The following is a 20862-nucleotide window of genomic DNA, read 5'->3' as shown; positions in this document are numbered from 1 at the left end:
GGGCTGCCAGTGGATTTAGCACATGCTACTTCCTTCCCTGAAACAAACTAAAAGATGAACCATCACCATGACGGTCACACAGGCATCCATCAACTCTTGACAAGAGGCTCTGCCTGGACTTCACTGGAATCACACTGGAGGATCTCTTCAATGTGTACCAGATTCTGGCGCAAGAGTGCCTGCAGCCAAATAGAAATAGAAGAGAAGTTCCTCAACTTAGTGAAAAGTACATATACAAAACCAAGAGTCAACTTCACTCTCAAGGAAGAATGAATAAAGGCATTCCCCTTGTGAACAGGGACCAGACAAGGATGCCCATTTTCACACCCCCTATTCAATACTGTCTTGAAAGTATTAGCTAGGGCAATAGAACAAGAATAGGATGCATCCAGATGGGCAAAGAGGTTGTAAAACTCTTCCTATATGCAGCGGATATGATAATGTACGCAGAAAACCCCAAGGACTCAGCAAAAAAACCTGTCAGACCTAGTAGACCAATTTAGTAGAGTGGAAGGATGTTAAGAGTAATAGGGGGGGAAATCAGTGGGATTCCTCTACAATAACGCTGAAAGAAACCAAGAAAGCAATACAATTTCTAATAGCCAGCCACAAATTGAGATACTTGGGAATAAACTTAACTAGAGACACAAAAAAGAACTTTACAAAGAAAACTAAAAACACTATTGTGAAAATTGTTGAGAGACCTAATGATATACAAAAATGTTTCTTGTTCATGCACAGACTCAGTATAGTTAAAATGACTGTCCTCCCAAAAGCAATCTATGTGTTCAGTGCAATCATGATAAAGATTGGTGGAGTTTACCTTTCAATGACTTTTCCTAGCTGTTGTCTGACTTTTCTGAGTAGATGGGTGGGAATATTGAATGGACTGTGCTGGCCTATCCAGAAGGGGATTGGATAGTCTTGCTATTGAACTGAGCATGCCAGCAGTGAGAGGCAGAGAGATCTTCCTCTGCCAGTGAAGAAGAGAACTCCTCCCACCCGGAGCAAAGAAACCTCCCACTGGGAGAGGAACATCCATGGCTAAACTGCAGACAGGACATAAGATGGACCTTCTAGGGGATGGGAGAGGAGCCAATACTGGCAGGGCTGAGAAATTTGTTGGGACTAGTAGGGGTGCGAAGCCAATATTGGCAGGACTGAGAATTTTATAACACTGGTCTAAAGCTATGAGGTTCAAGGCTGAGGTGCCTGTGTGCACATTTAGGGTGTTATCTTGACTGTATTTTACTATTTGCCTGTATTATAACTTTTTTATTTCTCTAACAAGGTTCTGTGTGGTCTATAAGCTATTGCATCAGATTTTGGACCCAGCAAGTCAGTAAGATTGGTGTTGAGAAAGAGGTATGGGAATGTGGGGGATGTATCTGACCTCAAAGGAATTAGTTATGTTACTGATGCTGTTGACAGGGACAGTTGCCCTTTGAGAATTTGGTAAAGGTGAGATATGGCCTTTCATGTGGCCTTTGCTCTTTTTACAGATACCAAATTCATTTTTTCAAAGAGAGAGAAAATGCAACAGGCAAGTTTATGTGGAGAGGAAAGAAGACTCTGAACAAGCAAAGCAATTCTGGGAAAAAAATAATGAAATGGGAGGCACAGCAGTTTATGGGATTAGTTTGTAAAGTCTCTGAAGTTAGCCTGGCTGCAGGGACAGAGCTTCAAGAAATGTGGCCCATAGCAAGAAGACAAAGAAGCTTTGGCTATGAAACCAAGAACTGTTAGGTATACAGGGTCAGGTTCAAGAAGCCGAAAGCAAAAATAAAGCACAACCTTTCAGCTGGTTCCTCATTACTCATGCATTTCTGAGGTCTGTCTTACAATCTTTAACTGTAACTTAACTTTGGTACTGGAATGGAATCTGTAGATTGTTAGTGCTTCAGGCCTAGTGGGTAAGGAGCTGTGCTGCCAACTCAAAACAGGTGGTGGGAATCCACCAGCCACTCCAAGTAAGAAGGATGGGCAATTTCCTCCTGTGTGTTTACAGCCTCCCAAAAGTCATTGTAAGGTCTCTAGGAGTTGGTTCTAATGCAATGGCAATGAATGAGTAAAATTTTAAGAACTTCATAATGAAAAGGTTGATTGATTTAGCATGTGCAAAGGCTCCTGTAACTGGTAAGACATTCCTCATACAAATGCAAACATACTGTTGGCCAAGTCAAGTCAGTCTGGCCAAGGTAAGGCAAATGCAAAAGGGCAGACTGTGGAAGGGTATCTTGCTATGTTCACACTCCATCCAAGTAACAACTGACATCTGAAGGTGAGCAAGAACCAAACTGCTTACTCCTTTTCTTGAACTGCTCCACTGCCTCCGATCCAGAGCACAAGGAGTAACATTTAACACCGTGAAGGTTTTAAATACAACTGAATTGCATTACCTAACAGGAATTCCTAACCTCTATGCCATGTGCTCAAAAAACTCTTATAAACAGGAAACATCAAATGACTGTACAGAATTGTAGACAGTTAGCACGGGCCCTCTGGTGGTTTGTAGGGAGAAGCACTGTTAATCCCAAGGTGGGGCCTCTTGGCAGTTTGAATCCACTGGCAGTTCAGCTGTAGAAGGTCAGCTGTCAATTGGTTCCGACTCGATGGCCATGAGTGAGATACAGTGCTATTCATTCCGAGCTGCCTGGACTGAGGCGCTCAGGAGGTGAGCTCTCACTGAAATGCAATGTACTGTGTGCCTGGTGTCCTGCTGGTTGGCTTTAATGGCACAAACAAGGGGGGCTGTTTCTAATTTGAACAGAGGTGCTGGGTGGGCTTGTAGTGGTTCTACATTACTGCCTGTAATTAGAATCAGCATAATGTATTAGATGAATTTATTCTTCAGAGAAATCTTAGTAAGAAATGTATACTCTTAAAATCTAGGGGGCCGAGAGCTTCAGGAGGTGTCCTGGGAAGTCTCTATGCTGACAGAATGGAGACAGTCAGTGGGCTACACAGTAGGTTTCCAGATCCTGTAAACTGCACGGGAAGACTGTCTGTCTTTCTCCTGCAGAGCAGCTGGTGCCTTTGAGTTTTAGTGGAATGACACAGTGACTGTAATCAGAGCTGGTGAGGATGACACAGGATAGAGCCAGGCTCAAATGCTGTTCACAGGTCCGATGAGAGTCAGTCGACACAATGGCACATAACAGCAACAAGAGCCTTCGGGCTGTTTACCACTAGGCCATCAGAGTTCTTGGGCCTCTACTTTTACAATATCCATTCCCCCCCTTTCGGAACAGGAGCTCCCACTGAATTGTCTTCCCCAAAAGACATGTATGTAATGATACAACTAGAGACTCTGTAGGAGCTCCAGTGGTGTGGTCCATGGGGAGCTGCGCTAACTTAAAGGCCCTGCCTCACTGGCAGTCCGCTCTGCTGGCGTAGGAGTAAGGGAACTGTGCTGTCAACTCAAGAGTATGTGGTTCAAATCCACCCACTGCTCCATGGTAGAAAGATGGGCAGTGTCCTCCCATGTAATTTACTGCTTCTGAAAACCTGCTGGAGGGTCACCTATGGGTTGGTCCCTACTCAATGGTACTCAGTAACAGTGGTTCCAAGTCTGACTCAATGGCACTAAGAGAAGCGAAGTAAAGATCCTCAAAGATCTGATAAATGAAATTTATAATCCCATAGCAGCCTTTATCTGACATGAGGAAGTTTACCAAAGGTGGGGGCTGTAAAACTTTTTATCTAGAAAAGTTAAAAAGGGAGCAAAGTAAGAAGAAGGGAGCACCTCAGTACAAGCAAGAAAGAAATGACATGAGTGGGGTCCTTTTGGCCCCAGACTGCTAAGAAATGCCTGGCTGCAGGGCTTCGTCCACACCAGACCACGAGGGCCTTCTCCGAGAGCTGGTACCCTGAATTTGGACTTGTGCTTTTGAAAGTATAACACGGTAATAAATTTACTTGTTAACAAGCCAGGCACTTCTGGGATCTGTTACAGCAGCACTAGATAGGGAGTTCTGGTGGCGTAGTGGTTAAGAAGCTGCACTGTAATCCCAAAGGCATGAGGTCCGTCCGAAGCCACCAGCTGCTCTGTGGAGGAAGGATGGCAATCTGAAAGCCCGCTGGAGGGTAAGCTAAAGCCTGGTCCTGACTTAACGGCACCAAACAACAACAACAAAGACAGGAGTCATTTTTCTTCTACTTCTCATCATTTTTCAATTGTCATTTTTCTTTCATTTCCAATTAAGGCACTGAGCTTAAAATAAGAATGGTATGTTTTTAGTTCTCATGTATAGGTCAAAGTTAAAATAGACAGTCAATTCATCTGCCGTTATTTTAGAAATCTGCCTTCTAATTACCAAGTAATTCTGTCACAGGTGTCATTTGTGACAGAACAAATGTCTCTTCCAACACACTGACTTTTCTGTGGGTTAGAGGACTTGCTGACTCTAGGGAAAACACTTGGTTTACTATGAATGTTGTGTTAGGAAACTTCCTAAAACGTTGTTGTTACGTGCCATCAAGTTGCTTGCGACTCATAGCGACCCTATGTACAAGAGCTCTAAATGCTGTTCTATCCTGTGCCAACCTAGCCATCTCAAACGCACTTATTCCCACCGCTCCAGTCACAGAATTGATACATCTCACCAAAGGTCTTCCTCTCCTTTGCCGCCCCCCAATCTGCCAAACATGAGTCCCTCTCCAAGGACCAGTCCCTCCTTGCAACATGCCCAAAATATGTCAGACGAAGCTTCAGAATCCTTGACTCCAGGGAACACTCTGGCTTCACCCTCTCCAGGACAAACCTGTTTGTTCTCCTAGCAGTCCATGGTATATTCAACACTCGTCTCCAGCACCACAGCTCAAAGGCATCAATCCTCTTTCTATCAACCCTATTCACTCTCCAACTCTCTGATGCATAGCACGTAATTGCGAAGACTATAGCCTGGATCAGGTGTACCTTAGTCTCCAGCCTGACATCATTGCTCTTCAGTACTCTTGAGAGGTCCCTCACAAGCTGTCTTTCCCAATGCAATTAAACATTGTACACACCGCATATACAACACCTCAACATACAGACATATGATTTGAGACGGTCTATGTAAATAATAGGGAGCTCTGGAGGTCTAGAGGTAAGAAGCTGTTCTGCAATAGTTCTATTAACAGATCTTACGTGTGTGTGTAAGGATAATATCCTCTCACTGACAGCACTGCACTTCAGGACAGATTTTGAGACGTTCTTCTTGAGATGAACACGACACCATTTCTCTTCAATCTGTCATTCCCGATGTGAGAGAGATGTTCGTCTGAATGAAAATGGCCAATGCTGGTCCCTCGCAGCTCGCGAACTCTTAGGACACAGGTCCTAGGAAACGGACTCCATTTTCATTTATGACAACTTCCAATTTTTCTACATCATCCTAGATCACTGTACAGCCCATGTTCCCAACAGAAATGGATGCTTGTAACTTTTCTGAGTGCCTTCCCAACTGAGGGGCTCATGTCCTGCCAGTGTGTCCAACAATGTTCCTGCTATTACTCATAGGGTTTCTGAAGGTCAGTTGCTCTAGTCCTGCTTCCTAGTCTGGAAGCTTTGCTGAGATTTGTCCACCATGGATGACCCTGCTGTGGCACAGCTCTGGGCACTGCAGCACCTTTCAAGTCATCCTAATACAGTGGACTGCCCATCGTGTGAGTACTGCAAACTGGCAAGTGCCATCCCTGTAAAAGTAAACTATCAAACGAACAAGCACGCTACACCACACAGGAAACAAGCTGGGTTAGCCTGTGACAAAGGAGCTACCAGCTTCAGCAAAAGACTGGATTTGAGGGACCCAATCCGGTCAGCTTCTGTTCATCTGAGCAGTGAGAGTCCCCAAGATGTGAGCCTCTCTTCAGGCTAAGCGTGTGGGGAGGGGCATCCAGCCTAGGGAAGTGTTTCTGCTGGCCTCAGGAGCCCAGGCCAGTCTACGTGGCTGGAGATGGTGTGTTCGCCCGTCTAGGGGCTGGATGCAGGCAGGATACCCAGTCAGAGCCGGCGAGCTGACTTGTCTCTAGTGGGTGACCAAACGTGGTCATGGGGTGTGCTGAGTGAGCTCATGAAGAGGGAAAGGTCCTCGGAGGAGGAGGTACTGACACTGATTTGGGCCCGAGTGCTGGCACTGTCACAAACTGAGGCCTAGCTTTTTAGAAACATTATTAGGTCATCTTTAACCCTCTTCGGAGAAACAGTTTTCCTTCACCATATTTGTACTTGCTCAATGTTCTTTTCAAATTCCAGTTCCATTAGAGGTTTCTGGAGGGGTGTTTTATATGCACAAGAAGGATCTACATAATCCCAGCAGGGTCTGCTACTGTATTTACTTACTCATCTAGATGGCATACACTTTACATTTTTATACTTGCTTTTTAAAAAAAAAAAATTAAAAAAAGTTACTTTACTGAACCAGTCTCAGAAAAAACACTCGACATCTCAGTCACATAAACTATGGTTATATAAGGTGGGAAAGAACATGTTTCCTACTTAAATAAGTAAACTGCTTGAGCATCTGACCCTTTGCATTTCAGATAAAACTGTATCAAGATTCTTATAGTGTAGATAGGTGATCTTTGTGAAATGGTATCTGAAATGTGAGGAGTGTGCCTTAAAGCTCAGTAATTATTCTATTCATAGATGTTTTTGTTTATTTTTTTACTATACCACTAAACAACTGTCTCAATGAAGAAAAAACCCAAACATAGGAGTTATTGCTAAATTAATTTGGAGGTCTGGCGGCCTAGAGGTAAGAAGCTGCACTACAATCCCAAAGGCACGTGGTTCAATTTACCAGCTGTTCCACGACGGACAGTCGTCCTCCTGTGCAATTCACTGCCTGAAAACCCACTGGCGGGTCAGCTAGGAGTTGGCATATAACAATAACGTCAGGCTTGCAAGGTGGAGGTAAGCAGGCATTCCTGAGGGGGCCATCCTAAGATGAGATCTGACAGGTTGTTATTCTTTAAATGTAGTAAATGTGGGATTTCCAATCATTTGGGGGACTCATTTCTTATAATTGTTATGAAAATGGCAATTTTATTTCTTAAGCTTCTCCATTTAGTATCTATCAGTAAAGGTCAGGGGTCAGCTGACATGCATGATAGAACTGAAGAATCCCAGGTTCAATGTTATTGCTTAATAGAAGCCCAATCTCTGGAACATTAAAACTGTTCCAAAGTTTAATTAAAGACACAATTTACAAATATTTAAAACCCTTAGAAAAACACTTCTAAGATAATAATGAGGGGGGAAAGTACATTATATATAATCAAATACCATTTAGTTTTAATTTCCATCAGGTACACATTCAGCAACATTACTCCTGTTAGGATCTTCAAAATCTGAAAGAGAGAGACATAGCACTGATTTCCAACTTAGTCACAATTTTCTTCCTTTTAATTAAAAAAAAGAGAAGTAAAGATAAACTAGCCTCTAGAAAGGTGTTAACCAAGCTGTGAGCAATGAGTGTGGTGGTCCTGACAGCTATTAATGCAAAAGTGGTAAATCTATTCATTCTTAAGACAAGATGGGAGGAGAATGAAATGTAGTTTATACATTAAAGGCCCCAAAGACATAATCTCCCCACTGTTATCTAAAGCAGAGGACTGATGTTCCTTCATTCTACTCAACAACAGTGTTCTACTTCCAGAGAAATGCGGCACATACCTTCTCTTAAATCGACAAAGCTGTCTTCTCTGACTGGAGAAGGGATGGAAATCCCCATTGCTTTCCGAACTCCGTACATGCTGACAATGTCACCGGGGGTAACTTGCTGTGCAAGCTCTTTAAGATTATTAGTCACTTGTTCAGCTACAAAGAAAAATCCGAAGAATGGTAAATGGATAAAGCACACAATTCCACTTCACATTTCACTGAATATTATGTAAGTCATCACTGTATAAGTTTTCCTTTCAGCACCCGGCTCTCTTCACCCACCCCCGCAGTGTCACATACCAAGGTGCATTTCTTTGTATGAAGGACCCAAAAGACAGATCATGTTGGGTGGGGGTCTGGTGCTCAGACGTTCGTTTTGGGCTTCCTGGAGTTCCCGAAGCAATTTGGTGGTCTCATCAAGTTTCCTCTGGAACACTTCAGCTTCTGTGTGATGGTAAAAAACCCAACTAATAAAACACAGCACTCATTTTGGGCCTATGCAGCACACAGAGTTCTATTCTCAGTAACAGGTCTGTTCTCAAAGGTGTTTTTGAACGGGTTATGACTCACAATGACCCCACAGACATGAACCTCCTCTATACTTTTCTAGGCTGTAATCTTTAAAGGCAAGCGTGCCAGGGCTCTCTCTTGAGTAACTGGTGTGGCCTGAACCCCCAACTACTCCACTAGCAGCTGAGTATTTAATACTGCATCACCAGGACTGCCTCAAAGGGATGGTTCCCTTCAAATGAAAAACAAAACAAAAGTTCCACGTGTTACCACTCATTTAAACGTTAACCAAGGTTTGGCCACACTGATCTCTAACTCTTGACTGCCTGTGCTGGGCAGTATTTCTAATAAACCCTCAACTGTTTTCCCAAACAGTCTTACCTCTGGAGCTAAAGACTTCAACTGGCCAGCTAAAGTTTGTGACCACTTTCAGCGCTGTGAGCCTGTCCTGGTTACTGCTGTCCAAATGCTCTGTGGCCTCTATTTCCATAACCGCCTTTTAGAAACAGAAACGAGGGATGTGAACTTGTAAAGCCATGACTCTTTTAATTAGAAAATCAGTAAGATAGCTTGTTTCTAAGCAAAGCTCTTCCAACTATTCACGAGAGTGGTAATTTTAACACCTACGAGATGACTGTCTACCCAGATTACTTAAAAAAAAAAAAAAAAAGTAGTATAAATCCGTACTTCTGGTTATTATACTTCATTTGCATGGTAGCCATTCTAAGGGGGGGGGGGAAATCAGTGGGCCTTAGTGCTGCCTTGACAAAATCCTGCCATGAGATTCTGGTGGTCAGCACCAGGACAGACAGCTCTCACACCACCAAAGTAAATGTTGGAGCCCACACATCTGCAATACTCTTTTCCATAAAATGCTTCCTGGATGGCTCCCAAGCCCCAAAGGTAGGTAGTCTCTGTTACAAGTAAGGAACAAAATCCAAGAAAGGGCAGAGTTTAGGACTCAATGTTTCCATAACTGTGGTGCTGCTTTTTAAGGAATAGATAAAGCCATATAACTCATGAGCCCAACAATGTTATAGCTTTTCAAGTAGAATTAATGTAAAAACTAGATTTCTTACCTATATATGGGATTAAAAAAAAAACACGGTAAGGAAAAAAATGTGTACTTTTTCAACCTGGCAACAGTATGCTTTGTAAACTAGGTCTTCAAACACCAAATTTCTTTCACTCTTGCTCCTTCTAAGCAAGATGTTTGTGTAAATTTCTTTACCATCCGTACCTGTCTTTACTTGATCTCACTCGCAAATTTATCTTTTCTCTCAGCAATTAAAAGTGCTTAAGCTTCTCCAATCTTAAATGTGTCTTCAACTCAGTTTTCCTCCACGCTGTTAGCTCCCTGAAATGACACTCACTGGTCTTTTCTGCAGCATGTCCATCCTGAAGTCGCTAACTCCCTGGGCCACATTCACAGCACAGATCTTGTAGATACATTCACAAACACCCTTACCAAGCCAAGGCGTGTTCTTTCTCCTGTGCTGTCTTTATAAGCTAGTGATTCTATTGACTGTACAATGCACTATGTCCTATCACTTGAAGTGCTATTAGAGTTCCCAATATGCCCCAGTTAGGAACTAGAATTCTCTTTGCACCGTCATGCTTGTCATTTCTTGCTTAAACACATTCACAGCTTTTCACAAGGTCACCTTCCTACATACTTTATAACAGCAGCATCTTTTAGGACTAAATCTCAGATTCTTAGCACTGCAAACAAGCCTCTGCATCATGTGGTCCTCAGCACCTTTCCCTCCTCCCCCCAAGGTAAGCCCTGCTCTCTGATGTTCTATGTCACAACACAGGCCATTCTATCACTGGAAACCCCTGGCCATCTCTGCTTGTTTAATGCTGACTTATCTTTTTAGACTCAGACCAAGGGCACTTCCTCTCCGAAGAATGTGTGTAAACCCAAGTGTTTCTCCACTATGTGCTTCTCCAGCATGGGCTCTCCACCACATGATGCCACTGTTCCCAGGCTTGGCTCTTGCACGCTGCTGAGCCCCCGACGAGCAAGAACTAGTCCCTGTTATCTCAGAAGATACTCTATATTTTCCTTTTAAAATAAATAAGGGTCTAATAATACATAAGACTTTTGGCTTATGTTCTATTTACGTTTCTTTAAAAAAATAAAATATAATCACCTCAGTATCTTTTATTGTGTCAGGTGTTCTGGTCTGGTCTTCATCTTCAGGTAATGACTAGAAGGATAAAGAAAACAATTCTTTATTAAAATATGTGAAAATAGAAAAATAGCAAAGTCCATGGTAAGAGAAAAGGAATAAGAATATAAATCACTGGAAAATGAGTTCAATAAAATCATTATGGCATTCTGACAATTTTACTGGTATCTTCAAGACTGGTATTTCCACGCAAGATTAAAAGTTATGTAAAACTGTAAGACTATATCTGATAAACAGTTAAATAAATGCAGTCTGTTTTCAGTAACAGGTCTGCTAAGAAGGAACTCCTCTGCATTAACAGAAGCAATACTTTCTGATAAAGATTATAGTCGGGTACTAACAGAATGTGAAAGTTTCCCATTATCTTGTTCCTTCAGAGATAATCTATATAATAAATAGGAAAATGTATCATGGGCATTAATCAACTATCCACTGTCCTTTTTTTGAAAGTATACTGTGACTGACTTATTTAACTAGTTCCCCAATTTTTAAAAATTAAACAATGTTACAATGACTTTTTTTAAAAAAAACACAAAACAAACATTTTATTACCTTTTGTGTGTACCATCAAATCAGATCTGACTGGTACAGGAGGAGATTGCTCCTCCTTCTCCAGCAGAGCATCTGGTGGATTCGAACCATTTACCTCTGGGATTGCAGTGCAGCTTCATGCCACTAGGCCACGAAAGCTCCCTTTACAATATTCTTATAGAGAACTGATTTTATCCTCTGAGGATTTTGTCCTCTGTGGTGCAGCAGGCTACATGCTGGGCTCTACCCTGAAATGTTAGCTCTCCACGTGCTGTTTTTTGGTGGTGGTGGGGAAATATTTACAGCCTTAGAAACCTGGTAGAGGGTTTCTATGAGTCAGGATTAACTTGACGGCAGTGTATTCAGTATTTTGGGCTTTGATATTCTAATGTAAATTCCAAAAAAAGGAGTAACTTCATCAAAGGGCGGAGAAAGTTCAAATTTTGGAGTACTCTTAGGTACTGCTGAGTCGGAACAGAGTCAAAGGTCTATTTCCAGTAAGTTTCCAGAGGCCGTAAAGTGCCGACAGGCCACTGCCCATCCTGCTCCAGCACAGCAGAGACTGGATTTGAACCACATGCCTTTGGCAACTCACAGGCAGCTCTTTAACCCTAAGGTCTGGGGCTGAGTGCCAAATTAACTAAATGTGGAATATTCAGGTTTGGCTACAGACAACTAAGTCAGATCTGCCGGCAGGATGTATTTTGGAACTGATACATAGTATAACATACTTAGGTCATGTGACAAAAGCAGCACACATGCCGAGATTTCACAGTGGTTATCAATGAACTGACTTCAGCTCTGCTGATAGGTCACAAGGAATAGCATCCACATGTGTAGCAGTGGGCAGAGGACCCCCCCCCCTATTTTCACCATTAAGAGTTAGGACCTCTGAGGGATACAGTGTTTCTGTAACTAAAGTGACAAGGCACTCTGTTATCACGCTCAGCATTCGTAGAACATTTTCTTTCTCTACTCTTTGAGCCATTACTGAGTTAGTCCAGAGTATAAACTATCTTCAACTAAACTATGTAAGAGACAGCTAGCTCATAAACGTCAGTACTCGACTAACTGCCATCCAGTTGATTCTGACTCAAGCCAATCCTCTATTGAGCGTCCGAGGTCGTAAACCTTTCCAGGCCAACACTACTCCATCCTTCTCCTGCAGCGCTGCGAGCGGGTCTGAACCAGTGACACGGGAACCGACATGGGAACCGTTGGGTTGGCAGCAGGACCTGCTATGACCTTTACCACCAGAGCTCCTCCCAGATGGTAAGAGAAGGGAGGGGAAAAAAACACAACTTCTTAGCGTTTCAGCTAACTTAATTTCAAACCAGAGGGAAATACTTCCTCTCTTTTGTTATGGTACACAGCACTTGCTGAGTTTTATATTTTACTGGATTCCCCAAATGAAGAAATAATGATAATCCTCTGGACCTCATGGATTCTGGTCAAGAACACTCTTTCTGGTCACTGTCCTTCACACAGGATGGCTCCCTTTGCAGGGTGATGGAGTTCAGCTGTCATGCTAGTTAATATCATGTATGACTGAAAGCCAACAGGAAATTCCCATTTCTTTAGCAGGGCTCTTACCGTCTCTAGCTCTTGTAGGGTCTTAGAATGTTCTCCTTTTGTTAAAACATCCAATAAACTATCTGCCATAACATATGGATAATCCTGACATGTGGCTAAAAACTCATGGAGGCTGAAAAGAGAGTGTATAGCAAAGTCACATTCATTGTCTTGCTCTTTCTATATCACCAGCTACTTCCTTTATACCTTAATACGAAACTTTCTATCTACGCAAGATGCTTTACGTACTTACCAGTGACAAACTGATCATCAAAGAATTAAACAGTAACAACAAAAACACAGTAAAAATGAAATGTTCCTGGGGGTTCTCAAAAAAAGATGAAGGAAGGATGCAGGGTTCAGTCTCTGGGTCTTTTCACCTTCATTTCCTATCTATGGTGATTTCTTCATCTCAGGATCTGTGTATGTACTGAAAACTCTGTAAGTCACACCTCTAATTTTGACCACACATCCTGGATAGCTCTACTGGATAGTCTAGTAGGCATGACAAACTCAAAATGTCAAGAATTCAGCTTTAAGGTGGTATCCTCAAAGCAGTTAATGTTCTTAAAACTCAGGCTGAAACCTCTGGAGTTAGAATCCTTGATTTCTTTCTTCTGCATCCTGCTTCATCCAAAAAGAGGGGTTCTGGGGCGCTTTCGGCTGCTAACCAAAATGTCAGCAGTTCAAACCCACCAGTCACGACACAGTAAAAAAGCGAGGCTTTGTGCTTCTGAAACCCTTTTTACAGGCTTGAACCCTGTGGGGCAGTTGTAACTCTGTCCTACAGGGTTGGCAGGAGTCACAATTGACTCACTGGCCGTGGGTTCATCAATGAAGACATTCTATTGGCTCTACTGGCTTTTCCACACAGAAGGTGCCACTTCAATGATCCAACAACTATCATTTCTCTTCTAGACTGTGTTGGCAAATCTGCTTGTTTCTGACCTCATCCCCTTAGAGTTTTGTCTCCAGGGCAGTCAAAAGAATTAATTCCAAATTTTAAGACTGGTTCATGACTCTATTCAAAACCCAACAGTATTTCCCCGTCTCATTTTAGAATAAAGGCGTGACTGCTCACCCAAGTTTTTGCTCAACTCCCCCCTCAGCAAACAAAGCTGTCCCTAATGATTTGATTTGAACATGCACCCATCTCCCAATCACAGCACTACCTGGTCTACCTTGCAGCATTACTTTTCTCCAAAGCACTTACAGCAGGAGTTTGTCTAATCTACAAAGTTAAGTTCTCTCTTGCACATAATGAAAGCTGACAAGTTAACCAGTGTAATACCAAGATGGAATAATTCAAGCTCAAAGTCCCCACTCTGACCCAGAAGCCAGAGAAAATTAGTGCCCACCATCCTAAACTCGAATATTCTATCTAGATATGTAATGTATTAGATGACTTACTCATACAGGGATGGGCTTAAAAATTGAGTCACTGTACCCTATCTTTTATCTTGAAACAAAGTTCTGTGGGTTCCAAAACTGAGGAAGTCTGGGAACACACCTCAATGACAAATGTTGTTATAGTCAGATAACAAGTTAAAAGGCCATTGTAATAAGCTCCTGAATGGTATCATCAGCTCAAGTATGCAGTGTCTTAAAAATACCTTTCTAGGCTCTCGGCTGGATGCTGCTGTGTCAGCACGTGGGAGCCCGGGTTCAAACTCGTAATAAACTTTGTTAATTCAGAAACCCCCCCCCAAAAAAACCAAAACAAAAAAAAAACATTTTAAAGAATGAAAATAGTGTAGATGTTAATATATGAAAATACTGGGGACATGTAGGTTCTTTTATATTGTTTCTAATGTCTATGTCAATTTTGGAAAATAAATTAACATATTCAACTAGCTAGATAACTTTGTAATTCCATCAATAAATCACATGTACATTGTTTTTAAAGAAATATGTACTCAGAATATTAGCTGGTGACTCACCTGAAATCACTCGGAAGATCATAGTCTTCCCCATAGGTTGAATAGATTAAATCAGAATCATCCTTGCTGATATTTGCAAACGTGGAGTCATAATGTGGTGCATAAGAACTGTAAGGCCCATAATTCAAGTATAACACTGTTGATAAAAGAATAAATACTACCTTATTTTTCAACTTACATATAAATCTATTTTCATGTTTATGAAAAGATGATTTTCCAACTTTGACAACACTGATAGTAACTGACATATGAAATTTCCTTAGGTCTTCGTAAAGTCCTAAATTGAGTGAAATTTTCCCCACAAAAGGGAAAGAAAAAGAGGTCAACATGTTCTAATTCTGAACATCAAATTTTTCCATCTCTTTGAAAAATGATGACATAAAATAGCTAATTGATGCTGTGAAGCACCAGTAGCGGTCGTGAACAGCATGACTGCTAACTCTGTTGCCTTTTCTTAGCTCCCTGAGAGGGAAACCCATGAACTACTGGACTCAAATTTTACCTGGATTTACTTTGTTCCTTTTATCTTCTTTGAAGCCCTGCAAAGTATTCACTCCAGACTGAAGTCTTCCAGTGGTCATTCCCAGTCTCACAGGGCAGTAGCCTGGTTCTAAAACATAAAACCGAGTACAGGACGCGTAAGTAGTGTGACCACAAGGAACCTGGTAGAGTGATCTGACCCAGCACATTACTTCATGCCATCCATACGGCCCTGGGAAGCAGCTAGCAGCCATTAGGAAATGAATTTTTAAAATAAGAAAAGGTAGGAATGTAACTGTGGTGTAGGCAGCATGGTTGCTAAGCCTTGATCCTTGGTTCTTCTGTCCACCACAAGGTTGGTTGGGAATATGTGTGAGTAAATGTCTTCCCACAGAACTGGTCAGTTTTGCCATCCCACTGGATTTGAACTGAGCAGACTGAGCAACAGCAAATGGGAATCTCACTCGCCCAGCAGCAAAGCATGCTCAGCATGTCCTTCGGGGCTAGAGAATCCTGCGCTCCTCAGACTGGGACCTCAAGGGAAGAGGAGCAAGAGCAGAGAACCACAAGTCAGCAGAAGACACAACTGCCTTGTGGCTGCTGCCCCGGAGCCAGAGCCAGCAGCTTTTGCCCACGCTGACTGGAAGGCTGGGGTCAGGACTAAGCGGGTCTGTAACACTGACCTAAATGCTCGAAGGGACTGCAGCTCGCTGCCAAGCCTCTCTGGAACCTGTTAATGGCCCCCATAAGCCTCCTAACCCTACAGTTCTATGAGGTGCGCGTGGCCACTGCAGTGAAGCAACAGACTCACTAGTACAGCCGTGAGCACCCTGGGTGGTGGTAGAAGTCGGGGTGGAGGTGAGGCCTGACAGGGATCGGCGTGTGCTGTGAATACTGTTCACGGCTCCTCTCTCTCCTTGTGAAATCAGTGCAGTTAGACGGGGCCACCCCTTCATGCCACCTGCATTCTTTTTGTAATAACCAAAAATATACTTCATCTGTTCCTAGATTTCTTTAAAAAAATGTGGAATAAGGCTGATTTTCTTTTCCTTTGACAAGAATTAACCTTGATTTAGGGAGCTCTGGTGGCCTAGTGGCAAAAAACTGCACTACAATCCCAGAGGTATGCGGTTCAAATCCACCAGGTGCTCTGCTGGAGAAGGAGGGGAAATCTCCTCCTGTACCAGTCAGATCAGATTTGATGGTACACACAAAAAATAATAAAATAAATTCAAAAAACCCCCTTGATTAAAAAATTAAAATCAATAGAGGGTTATTTCCTAATATTCTTAATACATTCCTAATATATAATACACATTCATGATGCTTTTCGTTGACCAAGAACTGGCTGCAACGAGTTACAGAGACGTCATTTAAAAATAAGTTTTATGGGGAGCTCTGGTGGTCTAGTGGCAAGAAGCTGCACTGCAATCCCAGAGGCGCATGGTTCAAATCCACCAGATGCTCTGCCGGGAAAGGAGGGACAATCTCCTCCTGTACCAGTCAGATCTGATTTGACGGTACACAGACACACAAAATAAAAATAAAATAAAAAAGTTTTATTAAAAAGACTGAAAAGCTAGACTTTCTAGTGTTAGGGTGATGGAAATAAATCTGTAGAAAGGGTTAGTAAAAGCCTAAATAAAAAGCAACAATTCAAATATATCAAAGATAATACAACTAGCTCTGGCATGCCTAAGGAGCAGAGCCTGTAGTGAGTCTCATGAAGATAAATGGCCTCACTTCCCTGGTGGTGTGAATCCACCAACTCCTCTGCTGGAGAAAAACGGCCCTCTCATCCCATTAAGATTTACAAAACCTCTGGCACGCCGGCCGACTGGTCAGACAAGGAGACCAACAATGGTGTTACTGCTGGACCTTCTCCAACAAAGACACCAAACCCCCATACTAAGTAGATAACAGAGAACACTCCTGAAAGGCTGAAATTCAAAGGAAATAAAAAAGGAAGGAATGAAATGAAAAATGCCAAATCACAAGAGATGAAGCAGAGCTGAGGGAACGGAACCAATGCTAATACACACCCACCTTGATCTCTATCTGGGGGGTTTGGGGTTCCTACGAGGACCCAGAATTTTGAAACAGTGGTACGTATCACCAGCAGGTTTTCTTGGTAATATGTGTGTTTTTTTTTTAAAAAAAGGCTTGACTCATCCCTTCTCCCTCTATTCACCACCGAGGAACAGTGGAGTGACCACATGACAGCAGGCAGGGTTCCCCTTGTCCCACCCCAGCTCTTCCTGAGAAGAGGCTCATGCCACTTTGAATATGGTAATGGGAGTTCATGCACCAACCAGCTCCAGCCTGTGATCCACTTTGATAGTGTGCTGGGCTGCGGCCCGCCTGAGACGGTCAGAGTCTACACCAGCCTCAAATCTGACGAAAGCCTGGTCTGGTCTGGGGTCCTATTATCTAGTACAGGACCACAACCACACTCGGAGTTCATTCCAACACAGGAACTGGCCATCTTGAACTTGGTGGAGTGACCTTCAGCAAAAAGCTCCTATCATTTTAGTGTAAGGAGCATGTCCCCTAGTGAGGAGGGCTGCAAACACTGGCTGGGCTGGCCACTGTCTTCACCCTTGTCCAGCATTCTTTCTGTGGAGCAGGCACAGGTTACCCTGCTCACACACACTCTACCTCCTTGTGATGGTGGTGAGCCAGCTCTGCCCAGAGGCCCTGCCTACACTCAGTCCCTGGCCTGGGAAGTTTGCAAAGCTGAACAGCAACTGATCACCTTGGGCAGAGCTTCTAGCTGAGGCCAGGAGCCCTGCCTCTTTGCACCCCGTTAGTCAGAGAAGCTATACTGTGGCATGGCACACTACGCCCTGGGCTCTCCCTGCAGTCCTAAGGCACCTTTCTGATAAGGAGAATCTCTGCCCTGTTTCTATCTGCAATTTCAGCAAACTCACCCTGCCCTGGCCTCCGGTGTAGATGCTGGGCCCTTGCCCACCAGAGTAGCCTCAAGAGCACTAGTGAGCTTTGCTTCCTTCCCCTCACGTCCAATTCTGAGGGAGAAGGCCACTTCTGCTTCTGATATTGGGTTTCTTTGGTTCCTTCCTCAACACCCAGCTTTTTTATTTCCCTTTTCTCTTGTTCCTGATCTCACTGGCAAAATACAGAAAGAACATCCACACAGCCCAGCCAAGCACACACTTACTGCAGCTTTGCCCACTGCAACCACTCCAACATCAGCTCCTGCTATAGTCTACTGCTTTAAACAAACACCACAGTGATACACAGCCCCCATCTATACCACAATCACCAGACGATAGGAAGTGAAAGCCACAAACTTCAAACTCCAGAAACCCCCCCCCCAAGCCCAGACAAGACTTCCAAAAAGTGGTCTAAATACAGAATCAGTAAATCTTTCAAAGAGAAAGATGCTGCTGAAACTTCCTGATAAGGAACTCAGAAAAATGACTGCCAAGAGTTTTCACAGGCCTGGAAATGAGGAAAAAACTGCAACAAAACCAAAAAGACATTATCAAGGGAAACATACTTCAAACTCTAGGAGGATTAAAAAAAAAATCAACAGAAGACCAAATAGGGGGAAAAAACACCCCATCCACAATGTATAATTAGAAGTCATAGAAAAACAGGAAATTGAAATCCAGAAAATTAAGACCAAAGTTTCAGAAACTGATAACATTTGAAAGAACAAAAGAGCGGAAATACAGAATCAGTGAAACAGAGGACAAAGCCCTTAACAGTAACGTACTAGAGAAAAAATCAGAAATAAGGAAAATGAAGAAACCGTAGGAATTATGTGAGAAGCCATCAAGAGGAGTAAGTCACATGTGATTGGGGCCCCCATCCCCATGGCTGCCTGTGAATAAATGTGTGCAAAACCCAAACACAACCCCACCCCACCTTATGGAGAAAAATTGTTAAAAGATCTACTTCAAGAAAATTTTACAAGTATGATGAAAAAGATTAATGTATGCCTTCAAAAGTCTGAGCAAGCTATAAACAGGGCAAATCCCAAAAGAAAATCACCAAGACATAAAATCAAATTTTCCAAAATCAAAAGACAAAATTCAGATAGCAGCTTGGGAAAAGAAAGTTACTTACAAAGTAGAAATATAAGACTAAATCTGATTTTTCGGCAGCAGCCAGGCAGGCAGGCAAGAAAGCAATGGGATGGTACACAGCGAACGCTGAGAAATATTAACTGCCAGCTGCACAGTCCACAAAACTGACCATCAATATGATGGTGGAATCAGCACATTTTAAAAAAACCAGTAATGAAGGAAATTCGTGAAAACCAGATTAAACCTACAAGAAATACAACCTCTTTACACAGAGAATGAAAAAAGTTATTAGAAATAAACACACATAACAGCATCACTTAGACACAGAAACACATACTGAAAAAAATCAACTTAGAAAGCTAAGAATATGGAAGCAGAGACGTCAATCCGAAAAGAAGGGACTACAAAAAAGGAGTAAGTACTATTATAATATATATATTTTTTATTATATTATAATATAAGACACAGAGGATGCCGAAGTGATTTCCAGAGAAACAGAACAGCTTTAGACTCACAAAGAAAAGAGTAAAGTCCAGGCTAACCTCCAAGAAAAGTAAGTCCATATAATTAATATTAAAGAGCAAAATGACGAAGTGTTATGTTACATATTGCTGAGCTGGCATCGACCCACAGCTGCCCCTCCAGCAGGTTTTCAGAGGCAGTAAAACACACTGGAGGAGACTGCCCATCTGTCTCCTGCGGAGCAGCTGGTGGACTGGAACCGTGTGCCTTTGTGTTGCCAGTGTAACTCCTTACCACTAAGCCACCAGAGCTCCCAAATGATCTACCTTACAGAGGAAAAGTACAAAGTGCTAGGAAACCTTAAATCAAGAGCAAAGAGGGAAATCATGAGCTGAGCCATTAATACAATGAGCTAAGCACCAAACGGGATTAACAAAGAAACCAGCACCACCACAAGAGTAAAGCAAAAACGACAACAAAAACCTATGTTGTTGGTACGTGCCATGAAGTCAACTATGACTCACAGTAACCCTCAGCAGATCTGAACCCTGCCTTAGCCTGTGCTCTCCTTGCCACCTCGGACATATCTGACCCCACTGTTACAGTCACTCTCATCTTGTTAAGGGTCTTCCTCTCTTATACTGGTATAGGTAACGTACTGACAGAAGCATGACGTCCTTCTTCACGGACTGCTTCCTTCCTTCTAACAATGTGCCCAAAGCACGTGAGATGGAGTTTTGCCACCCTCGTTTCCAATGAGCATTTTGCTTTCACTTTCTCCAGGACAGTCCTGTTTGACCTTGTAGCAGTCCATGGGATACTCGGTACTCTTCTCCAACACGGCAGTTCAAAAGCATTGATTCTTCTGTCATCTTTAGTCACTGTCTAAGTTCACATTTAGCCACTGTAAAAATTTTAGGGGCACTGTCAGCAACTGAGAGGACCACGGCTTGGATCAGGCACACTGAAGTTTTCAAACTGACATTACGGCTTTCACTCTGCAGAAGTCCTTGACAGCACATTTTCCACATGCAACTCATGCTTTGACTTCTTGAGTGCTGGTAAAAAGTGTGTTGATTGTAGAACCAGGCAAGATGAAATTGTTGACAATGTCAATCTTTTCTCCATCTATCATGATGCTGCCTATCGGCTTGGTGGTGGTGACTTTTGTTTTCTCGATGTTAAAATGTAATCCACATTGAAGGGTATAGTCTTTGGTTTTCTGTAGCAAGCACTTCAAGTCCTCCTCTCTCTTCCAGAAGCAAGGTTGTGTCATTTGCATATGGCAGGTAGCCAATGAGTCTCTGTCCAATCTTGATCCCACATTCTTCTTTAGAGAGCCCAGCTTCTTAAACGATTTGTGCAGCATACACATTGAGTAAGTACAGAGAAAGGTAACCCTAACCCTGTAACACTCTAGGGACAAGTGGGTCATGCCTCCACACGCAAAGATAACAACTACAATGTCTGGA

The 20862-nt window shown here is 42.7% G+C and overlaps 1 protein-coding gene across 1 annotated transcript in view; it reads right to left on the bottom strand.

Moving 5' to 3' along the window:
- Positions 1-7279: 7279 nt before the first annotated feature.
- The window catches only part of BRD7 (bromodomain containing 7), a 37253-nt gene continuing 23670 nt past the window's right edge, over positions 7280-20862 (bottom strand). The window contains exons 10-17 of the mRNA XM_006897111.1: positions 14899-15006; positions 14397-14532; positions 12478-12589; positions 10315-10371; positions 8540-8654; positions 7949-8092; positions 7661-7804; positions 7280-7335 (exon numbers count right to left, since the gene is read on the bottom strand). Coding sequence (XP_006897173.1) covers positions 7280-7335; positions 7661-7804; positions 7949-8092; positions 8540-8654; positions 10315-10371; positions 12478-12589; positions 14397-14532; positions 14899-15006 — 872 coding nt within the window. The remainder of the gene's footprint in view (positions 7336-7660; positions 7805-7948; positions 8093-8539; positions 8655-10314; positions 10372-12477; positions 12590-14396; positions 14533-14898; positions 15007-20862) is intronic.

This window comes from Elephantulus edwardii, unplaced genomic scaffold (assembly GCF_000299155.1).
Source record: "Elephantulus edwardii isolate Elephantulus edwardi_28Jun2011 unplaced genomic scaffold, EleEdw1.0 scaffold00201, whole genome shotgun sequence".
Lineage (NCBI taxonomy): Eukaryota > Metazoa > Chordata > Mammalia > Macroscelidea > Macroscelididae > Elephantulus > Elephantulus edwardii.
This window is presented reverse-complemented; position numbering and strand designations above follow the sequence as displayed.